This window comes from Corvus hawaiiensis, chromosome 4, assembly GCF_020740725.1.
Source record: "Corvus hawaiiensis isolate bCorHaw1 chromosome 4, bCorHaw1.pri.cur, whole genome shotgun sequence".
Lineage (NCBI taxonomy): Eukaryota > Metazoa > Chordata > Aves > Passeriformes > Corvidae > Corvus > Corvus hawaiiensis.
The window spans coordinates 31,727,142-31,751,867 of NC_063216.1; the positions used below are offsets into that span (position 1 = coordinate 31,727,142).

The following is a 24,726-nucleotide window of genomic DNA, read 5'->3' on the forward strand; positions in this document are numbered from 1 at the left end:
GGGAGGGAACTGGACAATAAAAGCAAATTATGAACGTAGAAGCACACTTTTGAAAAAATGTATCAAAAGAAGCCTCGTGTGACCACTTTTCTCATTCTCACATAGAAAGGGCACTCCAGTCTGGGGCTCGTTTCTCGAATAGTTAAGTAGTACTTCATGATTAAAAGGAAAAAAAAAAATTCCGCTTTTTAAAAAACCTTTGAAAATCGTTTGGCACTCAAACAATGATATCTATAAATATTTGTGGTCACGTCTGGTTTTCTCACAGCTTAGTGAGTATGGGGGAAATTAAGTAGTAGACCAATACCATATTCATTTTCAATTACTTTCACCAAGAAGAGTGCTAATTGCCTAAGTAGTCTCATCATCACGATTTTGCTTGATGATATGCAAAGGTTATCATTCAGAATTTCCTAGTGAAATAAGAACACGAAAAACGCGAAAAAAAAAAAAAAAGCTTAATAATTATCTTAATCACTACAGCTTGTTACATACTTATAGCTACGACCTTGTGTTACTGGATTTTTGGAGCACCTCTGTTTCAAGGTACCAGCCCACCTTTTCCTTTGTGGCTTTGGGAATAACGTGCCTATTCATGTAAGGATCTCTGTAGGCACTGACAGAACATTTTCTTTCTTTTGTAACCAGCCCATCGTTTAAAAAAAAAGCAAACCGAAACAAAACAAAGACACAAATAAAGAAAATATAAAGTGCAAGTATCTTAGGCCCTCCACTCGCTCCGAGAGCTCTGCGATCAGAGCGGGGTCGCAGCTGCGGGGTCGAGAAGCTCCGAGCGGAGATTCAGCTACTTCGGGCCCAGGATGGGATTCTACGACAGCCAATGAGATCGCGCTCCCTGCGGTCCAATCAGAGGCGAGGCAGCTCTATAAATACCGGCGTGGCCGGCTGAGCTCCATTCGCTTCTCGCTCTCGCTGGAGGTGGTGTCCTCGGTTTGCCATGGCGCGTACGAAGCAGACGGCGCGTAAGTCGACGGGCGGCAAGGCGCCCCGCAAGCAGCTGGCCACCAAGGCGGCCCGCAAGAGCGCGCCGGCCACGGGCGGCGTCAAGAAGCCGCACCGCTACCGGCCCGGCACGGTGGCGCTGCGCGAGATCCGGCGCTACCAGAAGTCCACGGAGCTGCTGATCCGCAAGCTGCCCTTCCAGCGCCTGGTGCGCGAAATCGCGCAGGACTTCAAGACCGACCTGCGCTTCCAGAGCTCGGCCGTGATGGCGCTGCAGGAGGCCAGCGAGGCCTACCTGGTGGGGCTCTTCGAGGACACCAACCTGTGCGCCATCCACGCCAAGCGCGTCACCATCATGCCCAAGGACATCCAGCTGGCCCGCCGCATCCGCGGCGAGCGCGCTTAAGTTTCCTGCCGCAGCTCACGTAGACCCAAAGGCTCTTTTAAGAGCCGCTACATGCACATGAAAAAGAGCTGTAGCACTGTTACAGATTTCCCTTGAAAAGCACCTGGGGTGCTTTGCGAAATAGTGAAAGAACAGGTGCTTTATGAACACTAGATGAGGAGACAAATCGAATGGGGGGAATGTGGGATCAATATATTAAAGGAGAGAGATCAGAGAGCCTCGGGCAGGATGAAGGGGTTCACACCCCCGTGATTGTGATGGATGTGACACAGCTTTGAGGAGGAAAGGAGGGCACTGAGGGGGCTTACAGGGACACTTCTGTGTCTGGGCTGGATCTGTGCTCAGGAAATCTACACCTTACACTCAAGTCTGGGTGGGTCTAAGCAAGGGCAGAAACTATTTGCGGTTCAATGTGTTACTGTCAAACCTAGCTAAAACAGATTGCCTTAAGGGGGGCTGCCCCCTTGCTCCATCGATTCTTAACACCAGGAACCAGAATATCTATCTCAATAAATCAGTTTTGAGTTTATCAGTTTTGATATATACTGCTATAGCTGGTCTCAAAACAATGGATAATCATGCTGATGACATAAGGCACATGAGGCTTCTTGCAGCAGGGAAAAGTACCTGAAAAGGCCAAGAAACTGATTGCAAAATACTATAGAAAGAAATAACTTATCAAACCTTTCCAGATTTGTTACCATAACAATACAAAACTGAGGCTTTTTTTTCGGTGGAGGGGGTATTTTCAGTAAGTTTTATAAAAATCGTGGAGTGAAAGTTTATGTATTCTTGCAATAATGAGAGTAAAAGTATTTGTCTTTGAACCTGTACTTCTCCAGGTAGTGATCACAATATCTGATGTATGCTGAGTTGTCAGATTTCTGTAGCCAATTCTTTAGGATTCTTCATGAGTTTCTGGAAGGACAGATGTAAATGCATCCAGCTTTCTACCTTCTAAGGACCCACCTTGGCTTGAATTCTTAATATGAGACAAGGTCAGTCTGACAGAAGTCTGAGAATTAAAATAGGAAGTTAAATATTACACCTCGGATTCATAACTCAGATTCATAAGTAGGTGATGTTTCTTCAGTTATTTTTTGAACTATGTCCCTTTCTTATCTCCATCTGTGAAAATTCACATCTGGAATCTGGGATTCAAAAATCCTGAGGGCTGGAGAGCGCTTGTAGGCTGCTGTTAGAACCCAGAGTGGCGACCTGTTGTCATTAGAGGTTTCTGGGCACTATTTGCCTGCTAAGAGATGCTGCGCTACTGACCCAGTCTGCCAGAGACAGCGCTTGGGTGGATGGGAAAAGATGGGAAAAGAAAGTGGAAAGACTTGCCAAGTGTAGCAATCAGACAAAATAAAGGTTTGTTGGGTGGTTGGGGTCAGTTTTTAATCTTCTTTTTTTTCCCCACTTCTTTATTCTTCCTTCCCCATAAAGCCCTCTGAATGAATTTATTGAACGTCATGGCCTGATTTTGGAACCAGCTTGAAATGGAAGTAGAATTGATACTGTAGCATGACAAGGATTTCTCCTTGTCTTGATTAACCAGCATGATGCTAGAAGAAACTTCTAACTAACAGCCTGAGGAGAGAAAGAAATATTTCAGTAGGCCATAAATGTTCCATGTTCCCTTAAAAGTCAGATAAAAGCAAAACCAAAAACATAACCTCAGTCTTTCTTTCTTCCTTCTGCTTCAGTTGTCCTACACCATATTTAAAACTAACCAGGAAAAAAAAAGAAATAAACTCAGTATTATTCGTGCCAAGTAGCCCTGTACCAATGCTGTAAGATCCTACCCAGTCCCTTTTAGCAATTTTACTGGATATCACTGATACACAACCTGAGAACACAGACAAGATATTAGCTCCTTACCAGTCATAATGAATCATTTCCTCATTAGCTTTTGAGAGCAGATTCCACAGCCTGGTGTCAGGGAAGGCTCTTTGCAGAGCCTGGGTGTGCATTTAAGCAAGCACCAGTGACCTCTGATGATTTATTTAATATTGTAACACTTCTAAGGTTTTAGCAATTTTAACCTTTGCTAACCTCGAATTTGGGCCTTGTTACAAAGTTTAAGTCAGAAATAAATTGCAAGTACGTAGCAACAAGTAGTATCAGGATGGCATCCACTGAAGTCTTAGAGAGTAGGCAGATGTATGGTTAATTTTAACATTATAATAATATAATTCCTTTTAAATTACACTTATATAGGCACAGTCTCTGTATTCTTCCAACAGGAGAATAAATTCTCACCCCTTACTCTGCAAGTGGTGATGTACAAACAAAAGAACAGAAGAGAACAGAACCATTTCAGCTAAAAGAGATTTACAGTGATCATCTAGTACCAACTGTGAAGCACTTTATATTATTTAATAGACCATATAATATTATTGGAACTGCAGAAAAACAATGCCAGGTGGTACTGAGGCAGAGGGGAGTGAGAAGGAGTCAGAGATGGATGGATCTGAGATGAATTAAAATTTGTGAGCGGAAAACGAGCATATGAAGGTGTTTATACAGGTATATAACATGTATATATGTCTATATATACTTTTGTACCTACATCACTATGCTATGAAAATTTCTTGTATATACTGTGTTTACCTCATGTATATTGTTTCAGAAACATACCATACCACACAAAACCTCTTACAGGGTCCCCCACATGCTACGCTCAAATACTTGAATTTTAATTTCAGAACAATTTGGCTGGTAACATTTACAGAAGTGTTTTGGATAGGCCAAAGTCCATTGTCAAGGACAGAGGAAAAGATGTTGTGACAGTAAAGAAGCAAAATCAATAGTAATACAAGTGCTTTATTAGTGAATTTATAGAAAACCTGACCTCTCTAAAATGCTAAAACAGTGACAGTCTGCAAGGCTTGGCGCAATGAAAAATTGAACTGAAGGCCGACTGTAATTTCCTGACTTCAAGGTTTTATTGAACCGAGTAAATTCTGCTAAGTGTTGACCTTTGATCCCCCCATGCATGTTGCTCTAATGACTCAGTTTTCTTATCATCAAACACAAAACACTTCTCTTTAATTCTTGAAACAGCACAAGCCTATTTGCTACAGGTCTTCCATTGGCTAAATCTGCCAAGCCTTGACAGCAACTTTCTTTTCCTCAGCTGATGTGGTCCCAAACAAAAGCCACACAACTTTCCCTGTGACAGTGCTCTCCATGTATTGCAAATAAGACTTTTTTACAGTAAACGGGGACGGGGGTGCGGGGGGGGGGGGGCGGGGGGGGGGGGGGAAGGGAGAGGGAGGGAAAAGAGAAAGAGGGGAGGGAAAAATACATGAGGTTTCTGTCCTAGTCTGATATTTTTCATTTGATGTATGTGAACACTTACTTGCTTTGTGCAGTTTAACTATTCGTTCAGTTGAATGTGCATTTGCAAGCACCTCACTAAAAACAGTACACAACAATAAAATAATCACGCAGCCTAAAGTGAATATTTAAAATTCTAGGCACGCTTACACTGGAATTGCAATAACATTGAACAACTTCAGAAACGCTCTAGCGCAAGAAAGTATAAGAAAGGCTGTGTCCCAACTCTCTTGTGCAATGTAGTGGCTCTTAAAAGAGCCTTTAGGGTGTGGGAGAATTTCAGGTTCACATACAGAGGACCTGTAGGAGGAAACTTAAGCGCGCTCGCCGCGGATGCGGCGGGCCAGCTGGATGTCCTTGGGCATGATGGTGACGCGCTTGGCGTGGATGGCGCACAGGTTGGTGTCCTCGAAGAGCCCCACCAGGTAGGCCTCGCTGGCCTCCTGCAGCGCCATCACGGCCGAGCTCTGGAAGCGCAGGTCGGTCTTGAAGTCCTGCGCGATCTCGCGCACCAGGCGCTGGAAGGGCAGCTTGCGGATCAGCAGCTCCGTGGACTTCTGGTAGCGCCGGATCTCGCGCAGCGCCACCGTGCCGGGCCGGTAGCGGTGCGGCTTCTTGACGCCGCCCGTGGCCGGCGCGCTCTTGCGGGCCGCCTTGGTGGCCAGCTGCTTGCGGGGCGCCTTGCCGCCCGTCGACTTACGCGCCGTCTGCTTCGTGCGCGCCATCGCTCAGGGGAACGCCACAGGAACAGGTCGGAAGAGACAAGGAGAAATGGAAAGAGCGCGCTGCCGCGGCCGCTTCTTATAGACTGTTCCCGCTTCCTGATTGGCTGCCAGGAATGCGCCGTTTCTATTGGCTACTTTCAAATTCGAAAAGCCCGCCTCGATAGCGCGCGCCTTCCCCAACGGCTGCCCGCCCTCAGCGCCCCCCTGTATCGCCCCCGCCGCTTTTGTTTTCGGGGTGGTCTGTCCCTTACCACAATTTTTACAGTCTACCTCAAAAATGAGACATTTAGGGAGAAATGTTCGAACAGGAATTGAGAAATTGCAGATTATGCTGTGCTGAATGCATAGAAAATTAGGTTCTTAAAATGCTCTTTTTTTTTTTTTTTTTCTCTAAATAGGGATCATAACGGTATTTTGGGACTGGGATTTTGCTATTGTAGGGTGCGTGGGGCTGTGTATTGCGAGGGAGTTCTGGTGGCGGGGTGGCTCGGGTTCCACTTATTTTAACTTTCATCTGGCCGGGCAAATGCTTTGGGGATCAAAATTAATTGCAAATGAAAGCTTTCTAATCCAAGAGAGTGCTTTCAAATGATGGAATCTTTCAGCCTGCAAAGTATTCTTAGGTTGTTGATGCAGTACCGCAAGGCATAAGGTGAATTTTCCATTTTCCTCACTGTATACATCTGCAATATTTTCCTCTTCGGGCGAGTTGTCGTTGGAGCACAAGCAGAGAAGGGCTTTCAGGTGAAAGGCTGACACCAGGTACGGAGAACAGCTCTAGCGCCCCAAATTAAAAGAAAGCGTATTCCTAACCTTAAACACAGCATATGCACAAATAATGGACAAGTCCTACACACCACAATCAGGGGACAAAGGGGGTAACTCATTAACATGGAAAAGGGACTTAGTGAGCTGCGATACCCCTCACACAGCATTACAATAGACGTTAACATCATATAATCTACTTCTGCTGCTGTTTACACTGTAAAGGGGAGAATCCCCCCACAGACGAGATGCCCGCAAGAAGGTGAACACATGCCCGCCCTTAAGCCGTCAGCACGAAAAAGGAGACACCGTTTAGGTTGCTTTTTTATTTAGCTTTCCTATGCAGCAACTAAATGGGCTCAAACTTTGAACGTTTAAAAACCAGCATTCTGTATTCCCTGACTTTAACTAGGACGGCCTACAGCGTACCAGCAGCGTATTATTTACCAGTTACTAATAAAAGTTTCTACGGCTATAACAATGTATTAAAAACCGAAGTATAAATATGCGATTATATGTAACAGTTTAGAAACATTTCGCTTCCCTTTTACCAACTTTAAAGCGACACAGCTCTTTTTCAGTTAAAGTGTGCGGCTCTTAAAAGAGCCTTTGGGTTTTTTGCCGTGCTGGTCCGGAAAGAAAAAAGAGCTTTCTTTAACCACCGAAGCCGTAGAGGGTGCGACCCTGGCGCTTGAGGGCGTAGACCACGTCCATGGCCGTGACCGTCTTTCTCTTGGCGTGCTCCGTGTAGGTGACGGCGTCGCGGATCACGTTCTCCAGGAACACCTTGAGCACGCCGCGCGTCTCCTCGTAGATGAGCCCCGAGATGCGCTTGACGCCGCCGCGCCGAGCCAGGCGGCGGATGGCCGGCTTGGTGATGCCCTGGATGTTGTCGCGCAGCACCTTGCGGTGGCGCTTGGCGCCGCCCTTGCCGAGCCCTTTGCCGCCCTTACCCCGACCAGACATACTTCTATTCCTATCGTTGCTGGTAGAGCAATGAATCGGTGCTGCCCGCGCCGCGGCCTTTATGCGGTGTGGTCCGACCTGGTTGAGAACTGCAGCGGAAAGGGGGCGGGGCTTGGGGCTGGCTCCCGCCTGTTTTGCCTGCCGCGTCACCGATGAGCAAACATCGTTCGCTGTTACCTACGCGGGGGCTGGAAATCTGGCAAGCAAACCAAAGTATAGACCTCCTCCACGAAAAAAAATCCAACGGTGTACGTGTTCATACAGTTGGGAAAGTTTTTCCCCCTCCTCCTCAGATTTGTATAAACCATTTGCACGTGTGTGCGTATTTTATTTTGTTGCACTGCCGGGGTTGTTGTGAATTACTTCAAATTCTAGTTATTTTCATGCTCTTGTTCGCTAATGCTTTTGGTTTATTAATATTCAAAGTGCTATAAACGTTTCTTCAAAATTTTTAATGATTTGAGATCTCTTAACAGCTTTAAGAAATTTTCCACAATATTTAATTATATTGGTTTCTTCATTTTGATTTCCACCTCCCATTTCTTAAATATTCCAATTTTACTTAAGCAACTTATTGTCTGTAAACAGATATTAACCGGAAGGTGGAATAAAATCATTTTTGTATTATTAAACTTATATTATTTCTTGACTTCTGCTAATTTTGCTCATTTTGAGTTACTGCAGGGGGGTAACTTTTTGGGTTTTAAATTTTTACAAAATGACTTTTACTGTAGCTATTGACTTAAACTTCTGTTCCCTGATTAGTAAAAAATTCACTTTGCTTTTTACTAGAGATCTAGTATATTTTTCAATTTTCTAGCTTTTCAAAACTTTTCCAGAAAAATTTTTTTTAAATGTATCCATATCAATACTGGAAAGAAAAGACATTCTGAAATACCTTTTATGAAAGTCAGGAGTGGTCTTCTTCTTAGGATGTTCCAAATGTCACAGTGTAAAAACATCCTGAGCTGGTGTAACTGATACACTAACACCTAAATAATGTTATTTTTCTCTTGTCCTTTTATGTATGAAATGCAAACATAATTTCTATGTACTCTTTTAAAGTGTTCAATGTTAGAACATATAATGAGCAGCTTCTCTCTATCATGTGACCAAACTGGCAATAAGCAGCTTCCCTTGGCCTATTTAATAGCAATGGAATTACAATTACATTCTATCACATAAACAAAGAAGTGCTTTGCTCTCAGTGGACATATTAAAAGCATAAAAGAGGAGCTCATTATTCTGTCATCACAAATATTGTCTCTACTGCTATCCCTAGATGTTTTCTCAGTAAATATCAAATCCATGGCTTTTGGGGTGTGTTTTGGGTGGTTGGGTGAGTGGGTGAGCTTTTTGGGAGGAAGATAACAAAAATTATTTATGTAAAAATTGTCTCATCCCTATCTATTCTGCACCACTTCAGAAGAGGTGTATATCATGGGAATGATCTCTGCTTTTCCCGTCTTCCAAAATGAAGAAACCCCCATTGCACTCTTCTGAGCAGTTACTATCGTTGATCCAGCAAAGACATTCACAGCTTTTACCTAGGTTATAGAAAATGCAACTTCCTTTTGCAGAGGTGCAGAAGAATTCATAGATAAAATGTGGAGTCTCCTTAGATTTTGGACAGCCCTAAGCATACCTTCTTTCTCTTCCTGGGGGGAGTGGACATGTGAGCTGAATATGATTCTGAGTTTTTAAAAGTGCGTTATGCTGGCTGCAGTTCTTGTTTATATTGAACTGACAGGTCACAAAACAATAAACAAACTCAAGCCTTTTCCTCTGTAACTACCCTAAAGAAGGATTCCATAGGAGGGTTTTGTTTATTTGTTTGTTTCCTCACTTGGGTTTTGGTTGGTTGGTTGGTTTTTTTTTTAATTTTGACTTGCTTCATTTAGTAGTGCCACGCTAGCAGCAGAACACCAAATTTCTATATCCCTAATTTTCTGCTCTCCGATCCATACTTACCAGTGGCAGTGCTCAATCAATAGCACTTAAATTTTTGTTCATTTAGCACACATCTCATCTAAGCAGATTGACAATAAGATGTAATCAAGACATTAAATTTTGCAAAAGAAAGGAAATCCAGGTCTCTAGTGTGCTGAGAACAATTGCTCTCCATTCCCATGGTTGTTTTGCACTCATCTTTTGTTTTTCATTTCTAAGTTTCCAGATGCCTTGCTTGTGTTCTGGTTTTGCATCCACTAGGTAATGAAGGGGATGTTTTTTCACACCTGTCCAAAGTCTAGCACAATATGATGGAGCTCCTGTAGGGTATTGTGTCTGTATCCATAACCTCAGGGTGAGTAATTAGAATAACAATTTATTAATTTAATCCTGACTTTAAAAAATCATTCATTACATGCTACTAGTACTTCAGGGTTTGAATTTAGGTCAACATTAGGCCAAAAAAAAAAAAATTGCCAGACATTATATTTCAAGGATATGTATTAATAAAATTCTGGAAATATATTTGCACTTTCAAACTAATAGTTCTGAATTTAGTGTAAGTATTGGACAGGTTTTCATATTCCTTGTTTTCCACCCACTGCCAGCTGGTGCTTCCTTCCCTCAAAATATTCTCTGTATCTCTCAAAGGAAGAATGGAATTGCAGTATGTCCTCTGTTAATGAGACAGGTTATACAGATCCCTGCTTTGCACTGTATTCGTGCTCTTGTGATCTGCCATGCTGAAAATACAGATCTCATCTGGACCATCTGGAGAAAAGAGATAAATTCTTCCCTTGTACTGAAAACCTGGGCACTTTTTATGGACCAGCAAATACCCACAAGAGAGGAGAGCTCAGAGGAAAAGGACAAAAACACAATGAGCTGGAGGAATAATGTACTGTAAAGAAAACTGCACTTATTTCAACATCAGGGAGACTGAAGGGTTACCATGGTTTTAGACAAGAGAGCTGCACCAGTGAACTATCAGATTTCCTCAGACGATTAACAAAGACTGACATCTTCCTGAGCAAGGCAGATGAAAATGAGGGGTGGGAAGGATGGGCCGTGCACATGTGAATCAGCCCAGTATAACTTGTGAAAACTGGAGAACAAATAGAAAAGTTTGAAGATAGCAACGGACTTGAGATTATTTCAACCAACATATTCCTTCACAGGAACTTGGGGTGGGGGGAGGGGGGCAGCAGCATTGACACTGAGCATATAGAGACCAGTAATGAGAATTTCGTTTCCACAGTGATTCAGCTGTATATTGCAAATGCTTTATTATGCTTGGCTGCAATTTCAGTGCAGTATCCTTCTGTTAATTAGAAATACAATGTAACATCAAATATGCTCATTAAGGAAATTTGGAATTAAGCATTAAACTCTCCTCATTTAATATCTGAAAGGACCTGGGTGGAGAGTATTCAATATCTACAGCATGGAGATGTGATCAACTGAGACCTGCCTCTACATAGGACTGAAAACTGCACGAGATCTGACTTCTTTGGCAGTCCTTAAGCTACTAAATCTATCCCAGTGGTCTTTGTTCTCTGTATCCACGTGCCCACATACCCCACCTTCAGTTGAGCACGTAAGCCATGCTAGAAAGCTGTGCTTACTAAAATAGAGCAGCCCACATCATTTTGGTAAGAAATTTTTTGAGCACAGAAAGCTTTGATTTTGAGACTGAGGCACGAAAGTCAATATTTGCATGTGTGGATTTACCATTTGGAAGGACTCTTCTGACAGTAGCATAAGTGCATAAATGCTTTATGCTGTCTAAGCAAAACTAGCAAACATCACAGATTTAGCTTAACGACTGGTACATTGATAACTAGTTCAGTGTTTTCCCCACCTTTCCCTGCTAATTCACACAGTCAGAGGTGGAGATACCCATTCTCATTGTTTTAATTAACCACTCCAGCTGGTCAGAGATAAAAGAGTTTGGGCTGTAGCCCTGGTTTGGACTGTTTCCAACTTCCTTCTTGCTGCCAAATTCAGAAACTATGCAGGGACTGATAAATAAGAAAAGACCTCTGTCATGGACCAGCATCTTAGGCTGACCTTTGAGGATGCAGTTTGCCATTCACACAGAGTGGCTTACAGATCAGATGATCCGTAGAGAGGCAAAATGTTCCAAAATTTGTTTTGTGGGCATGTTGTCCGAGCCACTGCTGTGAAGAAGGCTTGCACAGGCCTCACCCCCATCACTCCATGCAGAAGCTGAAGCCTTGCAGGCTCACTGAACAGCTGGAACAGCTGATATAGCTGAATAGGTCCATGAAAAAAGGCTGTAGGGACTCCTAGATCAGGTTAGGGGTGTTGGGAAGTTAATGAAATACCCAGCTCTTTGTATGAAGCTTTTTTAGGATATGAGGCAGAAGGGACAGGGTCAATAACGTGTAAGTGGGAGCAAGGGCAACAATGTTGAGTGAATTCTGGCCATGGCCATGGCATTCCTGGGCTTCTCTCAGGAAGACACCAAAGGGTCTCTCTAACAAGTGCTCCAGGGTGGCCTGTGGAGCTCCGAGCCCAGTAGCACACCATGCAAATCTGCTCCTGCGTTCCAGTAGAGAGGCAGTAAACAGCAAACCAGCTACTCAGCAACCCCAGCTGACATGGATGCTCAGGAGCTTTGCTTCTCTCAAATCCTTACTCTTCTTTCTAAACCAGCATTTGAAGCAGCACAGGTCTCACGATGCACTGTCCCTTGATTAAGCTAGAAAGATGAATCCAGAAGGCATTGTAAGCACGGTATTTCTTGAGCAGCTGAGACCGAGTAGCTCCTCTTGCTGCCCAGGCTCACGCAGAGCTGGTCTGGGCAGTAAGTTTTTCAGCTGAACTCTGCCAACCCTTACAGAGCTGTAAGTACTTAAAAGCAGCTGAAGTATGCCTTGTCCAAATGGTGTCTCTGGGGCACAGTTTTCCAAGCACAAACCTAATACAGGCAGCCCTGTAGGAATTTATTGAATACTGTATTCGGCTATGTGCTTCCAGAGGAAGCCAACTCTGAAAAATGGTGATGTGCCTTCTGTTAGTGACTCCAGACACTACTGCTGTGCTCTGTTTGTGTTACAGTAATACCTGGTTGGAAAACCAAAATCTCCAGCTGGAAACCCTAGCCACTTACAGGGATTTATTTATGGTTATGCTGTGGACAAAGCAGCTTGTCTTCAGGGATGCAGCAGTTAAGAAAGTCACCAGAATGTCCATGTCCTGTCCGGGTCACACCAGTCATTACCTGGACCATGCTGATGCAAGCAGCATGCAAGTGGCTTCATGCGCAGAACTTGGCACTTCTTTTCAACAAAGTGCACAAGACTTCTGTTGGCCCATACCTCAAGTTTATTAAAGTCCCTTTTATCTGCAAGTATTACTTTTTACTCTGTCTACCCTTCTTCACTTGGTGTTATCCACACTACGTGTACATTCTCTCTCATCACCCAGGGTGTTCCAGAAAATACCAAATAATACCAGCCCTGGAGCATTGTTTTGATTACCAGTTGTCTGCAGACACGAAGCTGTTAACTATAGCCTTTTGGCCCTGGGCTACAGACAATTTTCAAATACCTAACAGCCTGCTAATCCTGCCTGTAGTCCTTCTGATCCCAAACAAGAACACCTGGGAGATGGTTCCAAAAGTATCATGAAATGTCAAGTATCTTGCATACAGCATTCCTCCTTTGTCCACACAGATACTCTTTAATCAACAGTTCTGTGTTAATTACCTATACCTAGACATGAGCAATTTTTGTTGCACTCCATCCACTCTATCAAGTCAACAGAACCCATTTTATTTCTGGGAGTTACTCAGTCCCTCTGTTTCTTGGAGACCCTGCTGTCATTCCATATAGCATTTTCTACTCCATATGAGAAGCTATTTCCTTACTGCTACCTTGTGACAAAGAACACCAGTTCCTGTATCTTCTACAGTGTACGATAAGGAAAATGTGTAATAAGCAAAAATTCCTTCCTTCCTCATCATATTTTAAGTGTTTAAAAAGAAACTTTAGTTTTTCAGTATTCTCTTTCAGTCAGGGTACTTCAATAATACATGCTTTTCCATCAGGGAAGAATTTTTAGACCTCTGACAATCACTGCTTCTCTCTTCTGTGTATTGACTTACTGTTCCTTTCTCATTACCTGAAATCTGGAACTAAAAACTAGGCCTAAAAACTCCAAATAGGCATGTACCTTTCCTGACTACAGAGGAAGATCATCTTCACCTGTCTTATAGAAGGAGTCACAGTGTCCCTTTTCTACTAACATACTGGTTTTGGTTCATTATCAACATAGAACTATAATCTGAAGATCCAGGTCTACTCAGGTGCTTGTCAGCTCTTGCTGACAGTAGCAGTTTTGTGATATTTCTTAGTATTTGTAAAACTGATATCATTTACGCCAGATGAAGAATCTGACAGATTTCTGAAGACAGAGCCTCTTATCCAGCATTTTTCACTACATAAAATGTACTCCACCATTGTAATTATTTTTCCTATTTGGTACTCACAGTATTTATATACAAGCTCTGTAGACTTTAACCCAGAGCATAAATAAAATTTTACCAGGCCTAGGATTGAACCCTGCAGTCCTAGGCTGTTTGAGACTGCAGTTTAATTTCATAGTTGATAAATATCTAAATATAAATTTCTACCCTGCAAGGGTTGATGTTTCTGCTAGACCAAATTTTCCTGATTATTACTTTCATTTCTAATACTTTTCTGAAATGAACCAAAATGAAACTGAGAGAAAATCTGTAGTATATCAGCAAGTTCTAGAGAAACATTGCATCCAGTACTGAAACTCTTCCTAAAGTCAATTTTGGAAAAAGCCTATTAAACATGGTTTTCATTTCTTCCCTTATATCTGTTTTGAGTACTGTAAATTCTAATTTTTTATTCATATCTTCCTTGAATTTGTTTGACCTTGTAACTAGTACATCTCAGCATCAATTAGTTATCCCTTCCCCAGTGTGGGCTGAGTCTGTAAACCTGAGAAATGCATTAATCTGTAACCCAAAATGCCTGATTTTGTACTTAGGTCTCGGCCATATTCTTCAGATACCTCAAGAGTAAGAGAGGCTGCGTAGGTTGGGTGCATAGCTGGGTCTGCAGCATATTGCCCCAGGAAAACTTTCAAAATCCTGTTTCCCTCTGCTCAGCATGAAGGGCTGGAATTACCTTTGACAGCTTAGGAAATGGCATCTAATAACTTGTACATCTGGGTCTCACTGGAGGGATAGGACAGAGATTTTCTGTATTGATGACATCGTTTAAATTTGCATTTCTGACTGAGTCAGAATTTACAACCTCCATCACAAAAAAAAAAAAAAAAAAATTTGACTGTGCTGTGCTCCTGGGAGGATAGACAGCACGTCACATAGTTTCAAATACCACATTCCAGTTCTTTTCAGGCACTCTGTAAAAGTTACAGGTAGGGCTACATTTCCATATTTTTGCATGTAGATCCCTGTATTTCTTCATCTTTCGACACTTACCTTCTTCCCCTTTTTCTTCAACTGAAATCAGTGCAAAGTTAGTTGGTCTGCAGAACAAAGTAACACAGAATCCTGCTCATAACTGAGATTCCTAAGTATAGTAACCCTACTAATAAAAATAGTAATTCTCAGTCCCATGGATGGATGGACGGAGAGAAGTAAAATTTGGTTATAAGAAGATCTCTGATCCAAAGGCTTTCAGAAGCTGGGAGTAATATTTTGATGTTTTATTTTGAGGCTGTCATTATATGGGGAAAAAATGAGATTTGTGGGGTCATTCATTACAATGCACAGCCCTTTTTTGCTGGTTGGCAAACATTTAGCAGTTATGGCAGAGGAGTTACCTCTTTGATCAGTCACCTTTCGATCACTCCAGACTGTAGGAATTTAAGTTTTGCTGAGACTCTAACTAGCCTGAACATATCCTTCATTGATGCACAGCCTGAGCACCAAGTCAAATCAGGGTTGTTCACACTCATCTTGACAAGCCTTGAAACTATGGAGTGTGTGAGAGGTTACAGTGGTTTTTGAAGTTGTCTCTATTGAACTACCAAAATTTAAAAAGTCGTGGGAGTGTCATTCAGGGTTAATCTAGATACAAGCGTCACAAACTAACCCAGAGGACTATATGCCAAATGGTACCAAAGGAAACAATTGTTTCCCTCCACTCGGCACTAGTGAGAGAAACTGGAGTTCTATGTCCAGTTCTGGCCTTCCCAGTGCAACAGAAACATGAACATAGCTGGAGTGGGACCAGTGAAGTGCCACAAAGATGGTGAAGGGACTGGAGCATCTCTCACATGAGGAGTGTCTCACTAATGTGTCCAGATATCCTACAGGGGGAATAGAAGACACAGACCCAGTCTTCTTAGTACTGCCCAGGAAAAGAGGCAATGGGCACAAACTGGAACACAGGAAATTCTACTTAAACGTAAGAAAAAAAATTTTGGAACATGCTCCCGAGAGAGGTTTTAGTGTTCCCCAGCTCCAGCTGACCCTTCTTTGAGCACAGCCAGGACCTACTGCATTAGGTGTTAGACTAAAGGATGAGGTACTTTTTTAGGAGATGTGATTGCCCTAATGCTGAAATAACTGTCGATGTATTTTTGCTAGCATAGTTGAAGCACAACTAAAAGATATAGTTTTCTTTACTACTCTTTGACACCTTGAATCTTCTCTACGTGTAAACCTTGCAGTTGCTGAATCAGTATCATCAATACAGTTTCAGCACGACAGAGACCTGACTAATATCTTATTATGGTGTTTTTGTTATTAACATTGAGAGTGATTACTTGAATGTCTGCAAAATTATTATTTATGAAGAAGACAGCATGCTTCAGTTAAAAGTTGTCAGTTTCTCTGTATCTTCACGGTCCTAACTATAGTAATTGTATTTAACTGGGTGTAGGCTTTCAGCTAAATTTGTCTAATCAGCTTATCTGGATTGCTCTCCTCCCGCAGTCTGAATGTCTTATTTGCCTTTATTTCTCTAATGTCTTATCTTATCTGTTTCTCCTCCTTGGGAAGCTTCTCTCTTGACAAGAGAAAAAAGTTAAGTATTTTCTCTACTATACAGTTTCAGGAATTCTTACATTCTATGTAAACTATTTTTGTTTTGAAGATCCTCACATTAGAAAATACTCTGTCATTTTGTAGGTTCCTCTGTAATCTGCACTGGCACCTACACAGCTGAGCAAGGAAGGCAAGGCATGTGTGTGATGGTGCCTGGGAATGAGGACATGTTTTGGGTGCACATTTAAAGTGGGCATAACAAACTGAGCTCCTCAGTAAGAAATAAACAGAGACTACAATTGTACAGGGTGCTTGGAAAGGAAATCAGGGAGAATACTGGAAAATGTTTGCTGTTTAATTAAGTATTAAATGAGTCACATTTAAATATCATTTCTTCATGTGGAAACTGCAAGCAATTTTTATTACCAGCTCACTCTCGAAACTTTTTTATTTTCAAGTAATTTTGGAAGGACAGGAAGAAAATTTCTCTGTCGTTGAAAAGCTGTTCCATGATCTACCACTGATTTGATAAATCATGTGCTCAGATGTTTGCTTTGCTTTGTCTTTTTCTCTTATCAGTAAAACACCCATGGCAATGTCAACGCTATTTGTAATGATCAGTCTCTAAAACAGGATAATTTTTATTGTGGTTCAGTGTTGCATTTAACAGCTATTTCCAGCAGTGCAAACCTGAAAATTGCTCAAAACTCCTGACAAGTTTGTTTTACCCAATTAAGTAGAAAACGTCATTGTTTGGCCCGGAGTTCGGGAATAACCCTAAAAAAGCCTCCCCTTTTCACACCACCTCATATTTCTAAATCCCCTCTCTTTAATAACGCCAAAAAAAAAAAAAAAAAAAAAAAAAAAGTTCTCCTTTTCCAGAAATGGGTAGTGAGACCAGGAACATTTTGTCTTCTCAGAAGTAGGCCAGGAATAATTCTCTGTACAGATAAGAGCCACTGTGATGGTTAAGGAAAAGATACAATAAAGGATGCTGACACACAATGCCGGAGGCCAGCTGCCAAGACTTCCAATGTCTCAGGCTACCAGGAAAAAGCAAAGGACTTCAGAAGTGCAACTCAAAATAGGGAGCAGGGAGCACGAAGATTTACAGGGATGCACCCAGAACGAAAAGTGAGAGAAGTCCTAAATTCTACCCTTGATATCCTTAAATAACGACCTTCACAATCTTCTTCATATGCTTTCCCTACAAAAACAAAACAAAAGCAAACAAACAAGCCAACCCCAAAAACACCCGGAAACGTTCCTGTGCCTTTAAAACTTATCACAGAGTGGGGACAGCAATCCTTAAGTGCTGCAGGTGGAGTTCCAGTGACTGCGCTGCTTAGGGAGCAAGATCTAAGATCTCCCATCACTTTCTACCTTGTGTCCTTTTCTCTAACCCGCGGCCTGTTAATGGGGGAAGGGAAGGAAACCTCTCCTCTCCTGATGGGCCGAGAATAGGTTTGCTAAAAGCAAGCTTGAGGGGAAACTTGCCCAAATGTGTGAATGTGAGGGAGGTGCGGAAAGGACGCACCCCTGGGGCTACAGCTGCATTGTTGTAGGAGCGGTACTGTCCGCTCCCAGTTGCTCCCAGCTTCTTGACCACTTTCAAGTGTAATAAACCAGTCACAGAGCTCTAACACTAAACTGTCAAAGCTGCAGGGATTAAAGCACATTAACCGACGTACATTCTTTGTTCTCTGAAGAATGTACATCACAATAAACAGGCCCGGATAGACGACGACATTTCCCGGCTCTGTCTTTTGTACCACTTACAGTCAGATTCTGCTATATCGTTGTTTATCTAAACGGGAAAATATGCATAATGCTTTCATCCTACCACAACCAACCACTGTTTTACCTCTCAAACATATTCATACTGTTCATACGACTTGCCACGCTGAACTTTCAAAATTTATGGCTACTGTGGACTTGGTCTAGTTGTTTTTGTGAACAACGTCCTGTTCACAAGAAGCATGGCAGATTTCACAGCCCGCTTCAATACGCCTTTCAGTCTGTTTTTTACTGTGGAGTACTGACAAGCCCAATTTTTCCCAATCTCCACTTTCTGTTCCTCTCCTTCAAAGAATTTATTAGCTCACCTGCATGCAAGCACAACAAAATAAAAATAAAAATAAAAGAGAACATGGAAGAGTCACAGTTCACTGTTTTAATTTGTAATTCTAATGCATCTAATGTATCATTGCCACCTTAATCTATCTCGTTTCAATTAAAACTGCTTGCTATCAAGTATGACTTTATCGTGTCTTCAACATTCAGTGCATCAAAATACGTTTCAGGGCCCTTTGTAGCATACGTCATGTCGTCTTGAATCTCAAGTTTATCCATGCTAGAAAAGATGTTCCTTTGTTGAAACAGCCCACTGACGTTTTGTGTGACAAATTTTCACAAAGTACAGCGAAGTAAAATATTAAGTTTGAGCTTAACTTGTTCTTTCAAACCAAGGGGGAAAAATCTGGCTGCTTTTTAATTAGAAACCAATTGAGGCTTTTGTCTTCTGACTTAATAAAAAATTAGCCCAAACTATTCATTGCAGTCCTTAAAAATTTTAATTAATTCCTATTGTCACTTTATAAGACTCAATAATTAAGTTGGATTATGATAATTAAAAGTGATTCTGGTTTATGAGGATTCTCTGAAAATTATTTCAATATTTTTAGGCTTGCAATGGAAACCTCAATAGCGAGCTTTTTCCTTTTCCTTTCAAGAAAAGAATTGAAGGAATATGAAACCTATTTTTAAAAAACCCACAAAAATCAAACAAACAACCAAAACACAACAGTCAGTGTCCAAATATTTATAAGTAATATTGAAACTGCAGCATTCTATTCGTGAAGGCCAGATTTCCACAGTATTTAATTTATTGGGTGATAACTGATGCTTCAGCTGGCTGCATAATTGTTTAAGTAGCATATAATACATATTAGTGTATCTATACCTGATAGAAATTTTTCCTCTCCATGTCTGCTTCTGATGTTTGTAAATCATAAATAATAGCATCCACTATTGTAAACAAGAAAGTGTTACACTAGCAGTTTATCTGGGATTTCTGGGCATTAACTAGGCATTAACAGCTTCATTTTACAAACAGACTATTTGTAAAAATATCAAAATCTTTCTATCCACTTAGAGAACACCACACAAAAAACAAAACAAAACAAAACAAAAAAAACCAACAAAAAAAGCAGAGCCCTGGCAAGTTCCGAACACTTTTCAACAGTATATATATTCCTCTGAAGGTCTCTTTCTTTCCCAAAACAAGAAAATCTGTTGAAATACTGTATCCTTAATAGTTAAAGATATGGTTAAGAGAGCCGAATCTTTATCCATATTCAAAGCTCAGCCATGAAATTGTGTTACTTCCTTGTCTTTGAAATCAATTTACGACAAAAATACTCAAGTTGCCCACTCGGTTTCTGTCCTAATCTGGAGAAAACCCCCCAAAGAGTAAGCCTGCATTACGGGGAAGACTTTTTATCTACGTGTTTTATTTTAATTTAGAAGGAAAAACAAAAGTTTGCCGTTCCCGGGGTCTCTCTGGCTTCACAACGCGGGGTTAAAAACAGCTTTTCTCTCCCATCTTTGGTCCAAACAGCAAGAAACTTGCCCGAATGAAAGTCCACCGTCTTCTCTTCACTCTCCCAAGAAACTGGGGTGATTTTGCGTCACTAGTTTTACGAAAAATATGAATTTATAACTCCGAAGAAACACAGACTCGGAGGAGGAAAAGCTCTTCCTGGCTAACAGTTAGGCGGGCTCTGCAAAGCACCAATCACAGATCACCGCTTCGCTATAAATTCAGGCATCGGGGTTACTGTAGCCCAATTACTTTCTTTTGATTAGGAAGAAGTCTCTGCAGCGATGTCGGAGACCGCTCCCGCCGCCGCTCCCGCTGTCGCGGCCCCCGCCGCCAAGGCCGCCGCCAAGAAGCCGAAGAAGGCGGCGAGCGGCTCCAAAGCCCGCAAGCCCGCGGGGCCCAGCGTCACCGAGCTGATCACCAAGGCCGTGTCCGCCTCCCAGGAGCGCAAGGGGCTCTCTCTCGCCGCGCTCAAGAAGGCGCTGGCCGCCGGCGGCTACGATGTGGAGAAGAACAACAGCCGCATCAAGCTGGGGCTCAAGAGCCTCGTCAGCAAGGGCACCCTGGTGCAGACCAAGGGCACCGGCGCCTCCGGCTCCTTCCGCCTCAGCAAGAAACCCGGAGAAGTGAAGGAAAAAGCTCCCAAGAAGAGAACAGCTGCAGCCAAGCCCAAGAAGCCGGCGGCTAAGAAGCCCGCCAGCGCCGCCAAGAAGCCCAAGAAGGCGGCGGCGGTGGTGAAGAAGAGCCCTAAAAAAGCCAAGAAGCCGGCGGCCGCCGCAGCCAAGAAAGCAGCCAAGAGCCCCAAGAAGGCGACAAAGGCTGCCAAGCCCAAAAAAGCGGCGGCAGCAGCGAAGAGCCCGGCTAAGGCCAAAGCGGTGAAGCCCAAAGCAGCCAAGCCCAAGGCGGCCAAGCCGAAAGCAGCGAAGGCGAAGAAGGCAGCGCCCAAGAAATGAGGTGTTGAAGTGGAAATACTTTTAAACCCAACGGCTCTTTTAAGAGCCACCCACTATTGTCCCCAAAAGGGCTGATACACTCCGTAACTGAGCTCCCTGCCTGCAGCAGAGCTAACTATTCGCCACTATCCGTGTGGGACGTTCGTCTGTGGAGTGGATGGGACGCTAAACTTCAGGCCGTGGTTTTACACTAAGACTTGGAAAAATAAAAGTTTACGTTCTCTGCGAAAACGCTTTCTAAAGGCTGCTTTTTTTTTTTCTTTTTCTTTTTTTTTGTTTTGTTTTGAGCACCGCAAGTGAGTGTATATGTTAAAGGGACTGCTTAAGGGCGGGTACCTTTTTGGGGCGTGGAGGTTTCTTTCGTTGCTCTAAAATCAGCGCGATTCCTAACAGCACGGATGCGACTGCCACACCTCTCCGTGACCGTCGCAGGGAACTGTCAGCACGGCTCCTCCGCTTCCTTGGCAATGACCTTTCCGCTTGCCAGCGCTGTCGCGGGGCAGGTCTTCATTTCTGCGTGATTTGACCGACCTACTTTTTCGAGGAGGCGATTGCCGGGGCGGGAGGCGGGTAGAAGTCACCGGCGTTCCTCTTCCGCTCCCTGCCGGGCTGGCGGCGGTGCTGGCGGCGCGGCAGGAGCTCCGCCGGGCAGCCGTCCCGAACCCCGCGGGCGGGAGCGCCGAGGGAGAGCGGCGCAGAGCTCCGCGCGGCAGCGGGGGCGGCCCGGCGCCGCTTGTGATTGGCCGGTGGGAGAAGCCGCAGTCGCTCATTGGGCCGTTGGGAAATTCGGAAAAGCCCGCGCTGCAGGCGAAGGGGGAAAGGGGGGGGGAGAAAGTGGGGAGTGGAGGGGGTGGAAAAAGGGAGAACGAAGGGGGCACGGAGCGCTGCGAGCCTGGCTCCGAGCCTACCCGTGCTCCCGGGTTCCCGCATTCCGTGATATCTCATCCCCCTGAAGCGCCTACCCCATCTCAGATGTTCTCACTTCCTCCAGTCATTTCGCCCATCTTATACGCAAGGCAAAATGTTTCAGCTTAAGACTGTTCCGAAATAACTACACGAAAAGTGATGAGGGGCGATTATTAAAAACTTACTTCATTTTGTTTTCATTTTCTTGAAGCATGTTTGCCAATTTAACTGTGAAACTCCTAATTTAGACGGAATAAATTATAAAGTATTGCCTCTCACCTTTACTGTAAAAGACTATAATACTGTTTCCATTTATTGAAAAACTATTTAAACATATTTCAGAATAGTAAATACATTTAAATTAGCTTGCAAAATACTCAAGGATTTCATAATCACTATTATAAGATTAAGCAACTGAATAAACGCTTGGTAAAAATTTTATCTAAGGTTTCCTTATTAAATCTCCATACCCAAGAAGACCGAGGCAGTGTGTAAAAGCTCTTTTATAGAAGATGTGGGTGGCTCTTAAAAGAGCCTTTGGGTTGCAAGTGACGGTCCGAGACGCCCTACTTGGAGCTGGTGTACTTGGTGACAGCCTTGGTGCCCTCGGACACGGCGTGCTTGGCCAGCTCGCCGGGCAGCAGCAGCCGCACGGCCGTCTGGATCTCCCGCGACGTGATGGTGGAGCGCTTGTTGTAGTGCGCCAGGCGCGACGCCTCGCCGGCGATGCGCTCGAAGATGTCGTTGACGAAGGAGTTCATGATGCCCATGGCCTTGGACGAGATGCCCGTGTCGGGGTGCACCTGCTTCAGCACCTTGTACACGTAGATCGAGTAGCTCTCCTTGCGGCTCTTCTTGCGCTTCTTGTCCCCTTTCTTTTGGGTCTTGGTGACCGCCTTCTTGGAGCCCTTCTTGGGCGCGGGGGCGGACTTAGCCGGCTCGGGCATTTTAGCAGCGCTTTTCCTCCCGGAGAAAGCTCAGCACATAAAATGGCCGCGGCGCCCGCTATTTATAGAGACGCCGTATGCAAATTCCAGGCCTCAGCGCCGTGCGATGCGATTGGCCCTTCCTGCGCCGGGCGTGTCCTTGCCGCCGATTGGTCAGAATACGATCCGCCTGCTCATTGGCTCTCTCAGCAGCAACGGGTTCCAGCCAATCGCCGAGGGCTCATCCCGCCCAGGGAAGGGATAAAAGGGGCGGAGCGGTTGCGTCAGCGTGATTGTGTCCCTCGTGCACTGTGCGGTGCGGCTGTGCTTTATCCGGTGCTTCCAACATGTCCGGCCGCGGGAAACAGGGAGGCAAGGTCCGAGCTAAGGCCAAGTCGCGCTCGTCGCGGGCCGGGCTGCAGTTCCCCGTCGGTCGCGTGCATCGGCTCCTCCGGAAAGGTAATTACGCGGAGCGGGTGGGTGCCGGAGCTCCTGTCTACATGGCGGCCGTGCTGGAGTACCTGACGGCCGAGATCCTGGAGCTGGCGGGCAACGCGGCCCGCGACAACAAGAAGACGCGCATCATCCCCCGCCACCTGCAGCTCGCCATCCGCAACGACGAGGAGCTCAACAAGCTGCTGGGCAAGGTGACGATCGCGCAGGGCGGCGTGCTGCCCAACATCCAGGCCGTGCTGCTGCCCAAGAAGACTGAGAGCCACAAGGCAAAAAGCAAATAAATTCGGCGAGCAAAGCCACTCAGACTTTGCACGACGTAACATTTTAAACCAAAGGCTCTTTTCAGAGCCACCCACACAGTCAAAAAAAGAGTTGTGTTGCTTTGTTTACGCTGGGGCTGTGGTGCTGAGGCCTCTGATTCTTGTATTAACTGAATCTAACTTTTGTTAGTGTTTTAAAACTTGGTTTCTACTGAAGACGGTGATACATTTGCTTTCTAGCTCGTATTTTTAAATTAATGTTAATATTTCTGTAGTGATTTATTGTTTGTTTCTTTTCATTTCAACTTCTGGTAAAAAACTTGCTCTTATGGATTCTGTACACCTTTCATGGGTTCCATAGGTTACTTAGGGTATAAAATATGGGAGGGTGGCTAAAGCACGGGTGGGAGTGGCAAAAGCTATGCGGCATGGAGATAGACCATCCCAAATCCCACGTGTAATTACATCTAAAAATGAAGAAACGATTTCTTAATCCCCTTTGAAGGCCTCCATCCTTGAAAAGATGTAAAAGTTCCCTATGAATTGAATTTATGTAGAAATAAAATGAGGAATGCCTTAGGAAAAGTGGCTTTTTGATTTAGATCCTTAGACCTGCACTGTAAAAGAACAGTGTAGCACTGTTTCGTTCAGGACCACCTTTTAGTGCTACTTTATTGCCATTTTAAGTGGCATTTTCAAATATCCTACCCTTAAATTCTCTTGCTGTTCGTTGCTACTCCTCTTCTTACATCAATTAACAGTGGGCAATATTACTGAGTTCTTTATATTGTTGACATAAATGCCACCCAAGAGCACAACCTTAAATCTCTATATTTATTATTATAAATTATGAGAAGTGCTAGCTGATTCCTCTTGCTAGGATATTCCCAGAAGCTTCACCTGATGGTTTGTAGCACACTGCATTGAGATGATTGGTCTCATCTCTGCTGCACCTCTACTCTCTCCATCCTCTGGAGAGAAGGAGTGCTCTGGGCTTGGGGGGGAAGGCAATACTCCCACCCTGCCTCTCCTTGCTACCCCCAAGCTGTAGCTGAGAGGCTTCTTAGGCAGCATCGTGCCATGGCCACAGTGGGACATCAGGGATCATTTGTGGAGAGAAACATAAAGAAGAGCGCTGCTGGAGCACCAGACTGATCTTTTATAGTGATGGTATCTGTGTCTAAAGGTTTTGTTTGCAACACATTTAACATTGTTACAATGTAACTTTTTGTTTGTGGGCGCGTTTAGGGTTGTAGTGGTTTTCTTATGCTGTTTTACTGATCGTCATTTGCTACAGCTAAATACCTCCTGGCCCCTGTATTTCTCTTCCTTAAAAACTGCAATAGTAATTAAATTTTTATTTTAGCGGGTATGAGCCTTCTATACTTAGTTTCTAGAAGACATTTCTACATATATGTTTGTCAGAAAATTTCAGTCTCAGAATGATTTAGGTTGGAAGGGACCATTAAAGATTATCTCATCCAAAGCACCT

The 24,726-nt window shown here is 43.7% G+C and overlaps 6 protein-coding genes across 6 annotated transcripts; 3 read left to right on the top strand and 3 right to left on the bottom strand.

Moving 5' to 3' along the window:
• The first annotated feature begins 953 nt into the window (after positions 1–953).
• On the top strand, positions 954–1,545 carry LOC125324914 (histone H3). The gene has a single exon (XM_048301446.1). It carries the CDS (start codon positions 959–961, stop codon positions 1,367–1,369), a length of 411 nt encoding a protein of 136 aa, XP_048157403.1. The 5' UTR covers positions 954–958; the 3' UTR covers positions 1,370–1,545.
• Positions 1,546–4,677: 3,132 nt separating this feature from the next.
• On the bottom strand, positions 4,678–5,454 carry LOC125324913 (histone H3). The gene has a single exon (XM_048301445.1). The coding sequence runs from the start codon at positions 5,434–5,436 to the stop codon at positions 5,026–5,028; it is 411 nt and encodes a 136-aa protein (XP_048157402.1). The 5' UTR covers positions 5,437–5,454; the 3' UTR covers positions 4,678–5,025.
• Positions 5,455–6,735: 1,281 nt separating this feature from the next.
• On the bottom strand, positions 6,736–7,174 carry LOC125324931 (histone H4). The gene has a single exon (XM_048301465.1). It carries the CDS (start codon positions 7,165–7,167, stop codon positions 6,856–6,858), a length of 312 nt encoding a protein of 103 aa, XP_048157422.1. The 5' UTR covers positions 7,168–7,174; the 3' UTR covers positions 6,736–6,855.
• Positions 7,175–19,982: 12,808 nt separating this feature from the next.
• LOC125324902 (histone H1.10) lies at positions 19,983–20,917 on the top strand. Its single transcript, XM_048301435.1, has one exon. The coding sequence runs from the start codon at positions 20,018–20,020 to the stop codon at positions 20,684–20,686; it is 669 nt and encodes a 222-aa protein (XP_048157392.1). The 5' UTR covers positions 19,983–20,017; the 3' UTR covers positions 20,687–20,917.
• A 1,190-nt stretch (positions 20,918–22,107) lies between these two features.
• Positions 22,108–22,578, bottom strand: LOC125324925 (histone H2B 1/2/3/4/6). The gene has a single exon (XM_048301457.1). It carries the CDS (start codon positions 22,537–22,539, stop codon positions 22,159–22,161), a length of 381 nt encoding a protein of 126 aa, XP_048157414.1. The 5' UTR covers positions 22,540–22,578; the 3' UTR covers positions 22,108–22,158.
• A 222-nt stretch (positions 22,579–22,800) lies between these two features.
• LOC125324918 (histone H2A.J) lies at positions 22,801–24,604 on the top strand. The gene has a single exon (XM_048301451.1). It carries the CDS (start codon positions 22,866–22,868, stop codon positions 23,253–23,255), a length of 390 nt encoding a protein of 129 aa, XP_048157408.1. The 5' UTR covers positions 22,801–22,865; the 3' UTR covers positions 23,256–24,604.
• Positions 24,605–24,726: the final 122 nt, after the last annotated feature.

Coding starts and splice junctions, on each gene's coding strand:
- LOC125324914 (XM_048301446.1), top strand. CDS start 959: ATGGCGCGTACGAAGCAGACGGCGCGTAAGTCGACGGGCGGCAAGGCG.
- LOC125324913 (XM_048301445.1), bottom strand. CDS start 5,436: ATGGCGCGCACGAAGCAGACGGCGCGTAAGTCGACGGGCGGCAAGGCG.
- LOC125324931 (XM_048301465.1), bottom strand. CDS start 7,167: ATGTCTGGTCGGGGTAAGGGCGGCAAAGGGCTCGGCAAGGGCGGCGCC.
- LOC125324902 (XM_048301435.1), top strand. CDS start 20,018: ATGTCGGAGACCGCTCCCGCCGCCGCTCCCGCTGTCGCGGCCCCCGCC.
- LOC125324925 (XM_048301457.1), bottom strand. CDS start 22,539: ATGCCCGAGCCGGCTAAGTCCGCCCCCGCGCCCAAGAAGGGCTCCAAG.
- LOC125324918 (XM_048301451.1), top strand. CDS start 22,866: ATGTCCGGCCGCGGGAAACAGGGAGGCAAGGTCCGAGCTAAGGCCAAG.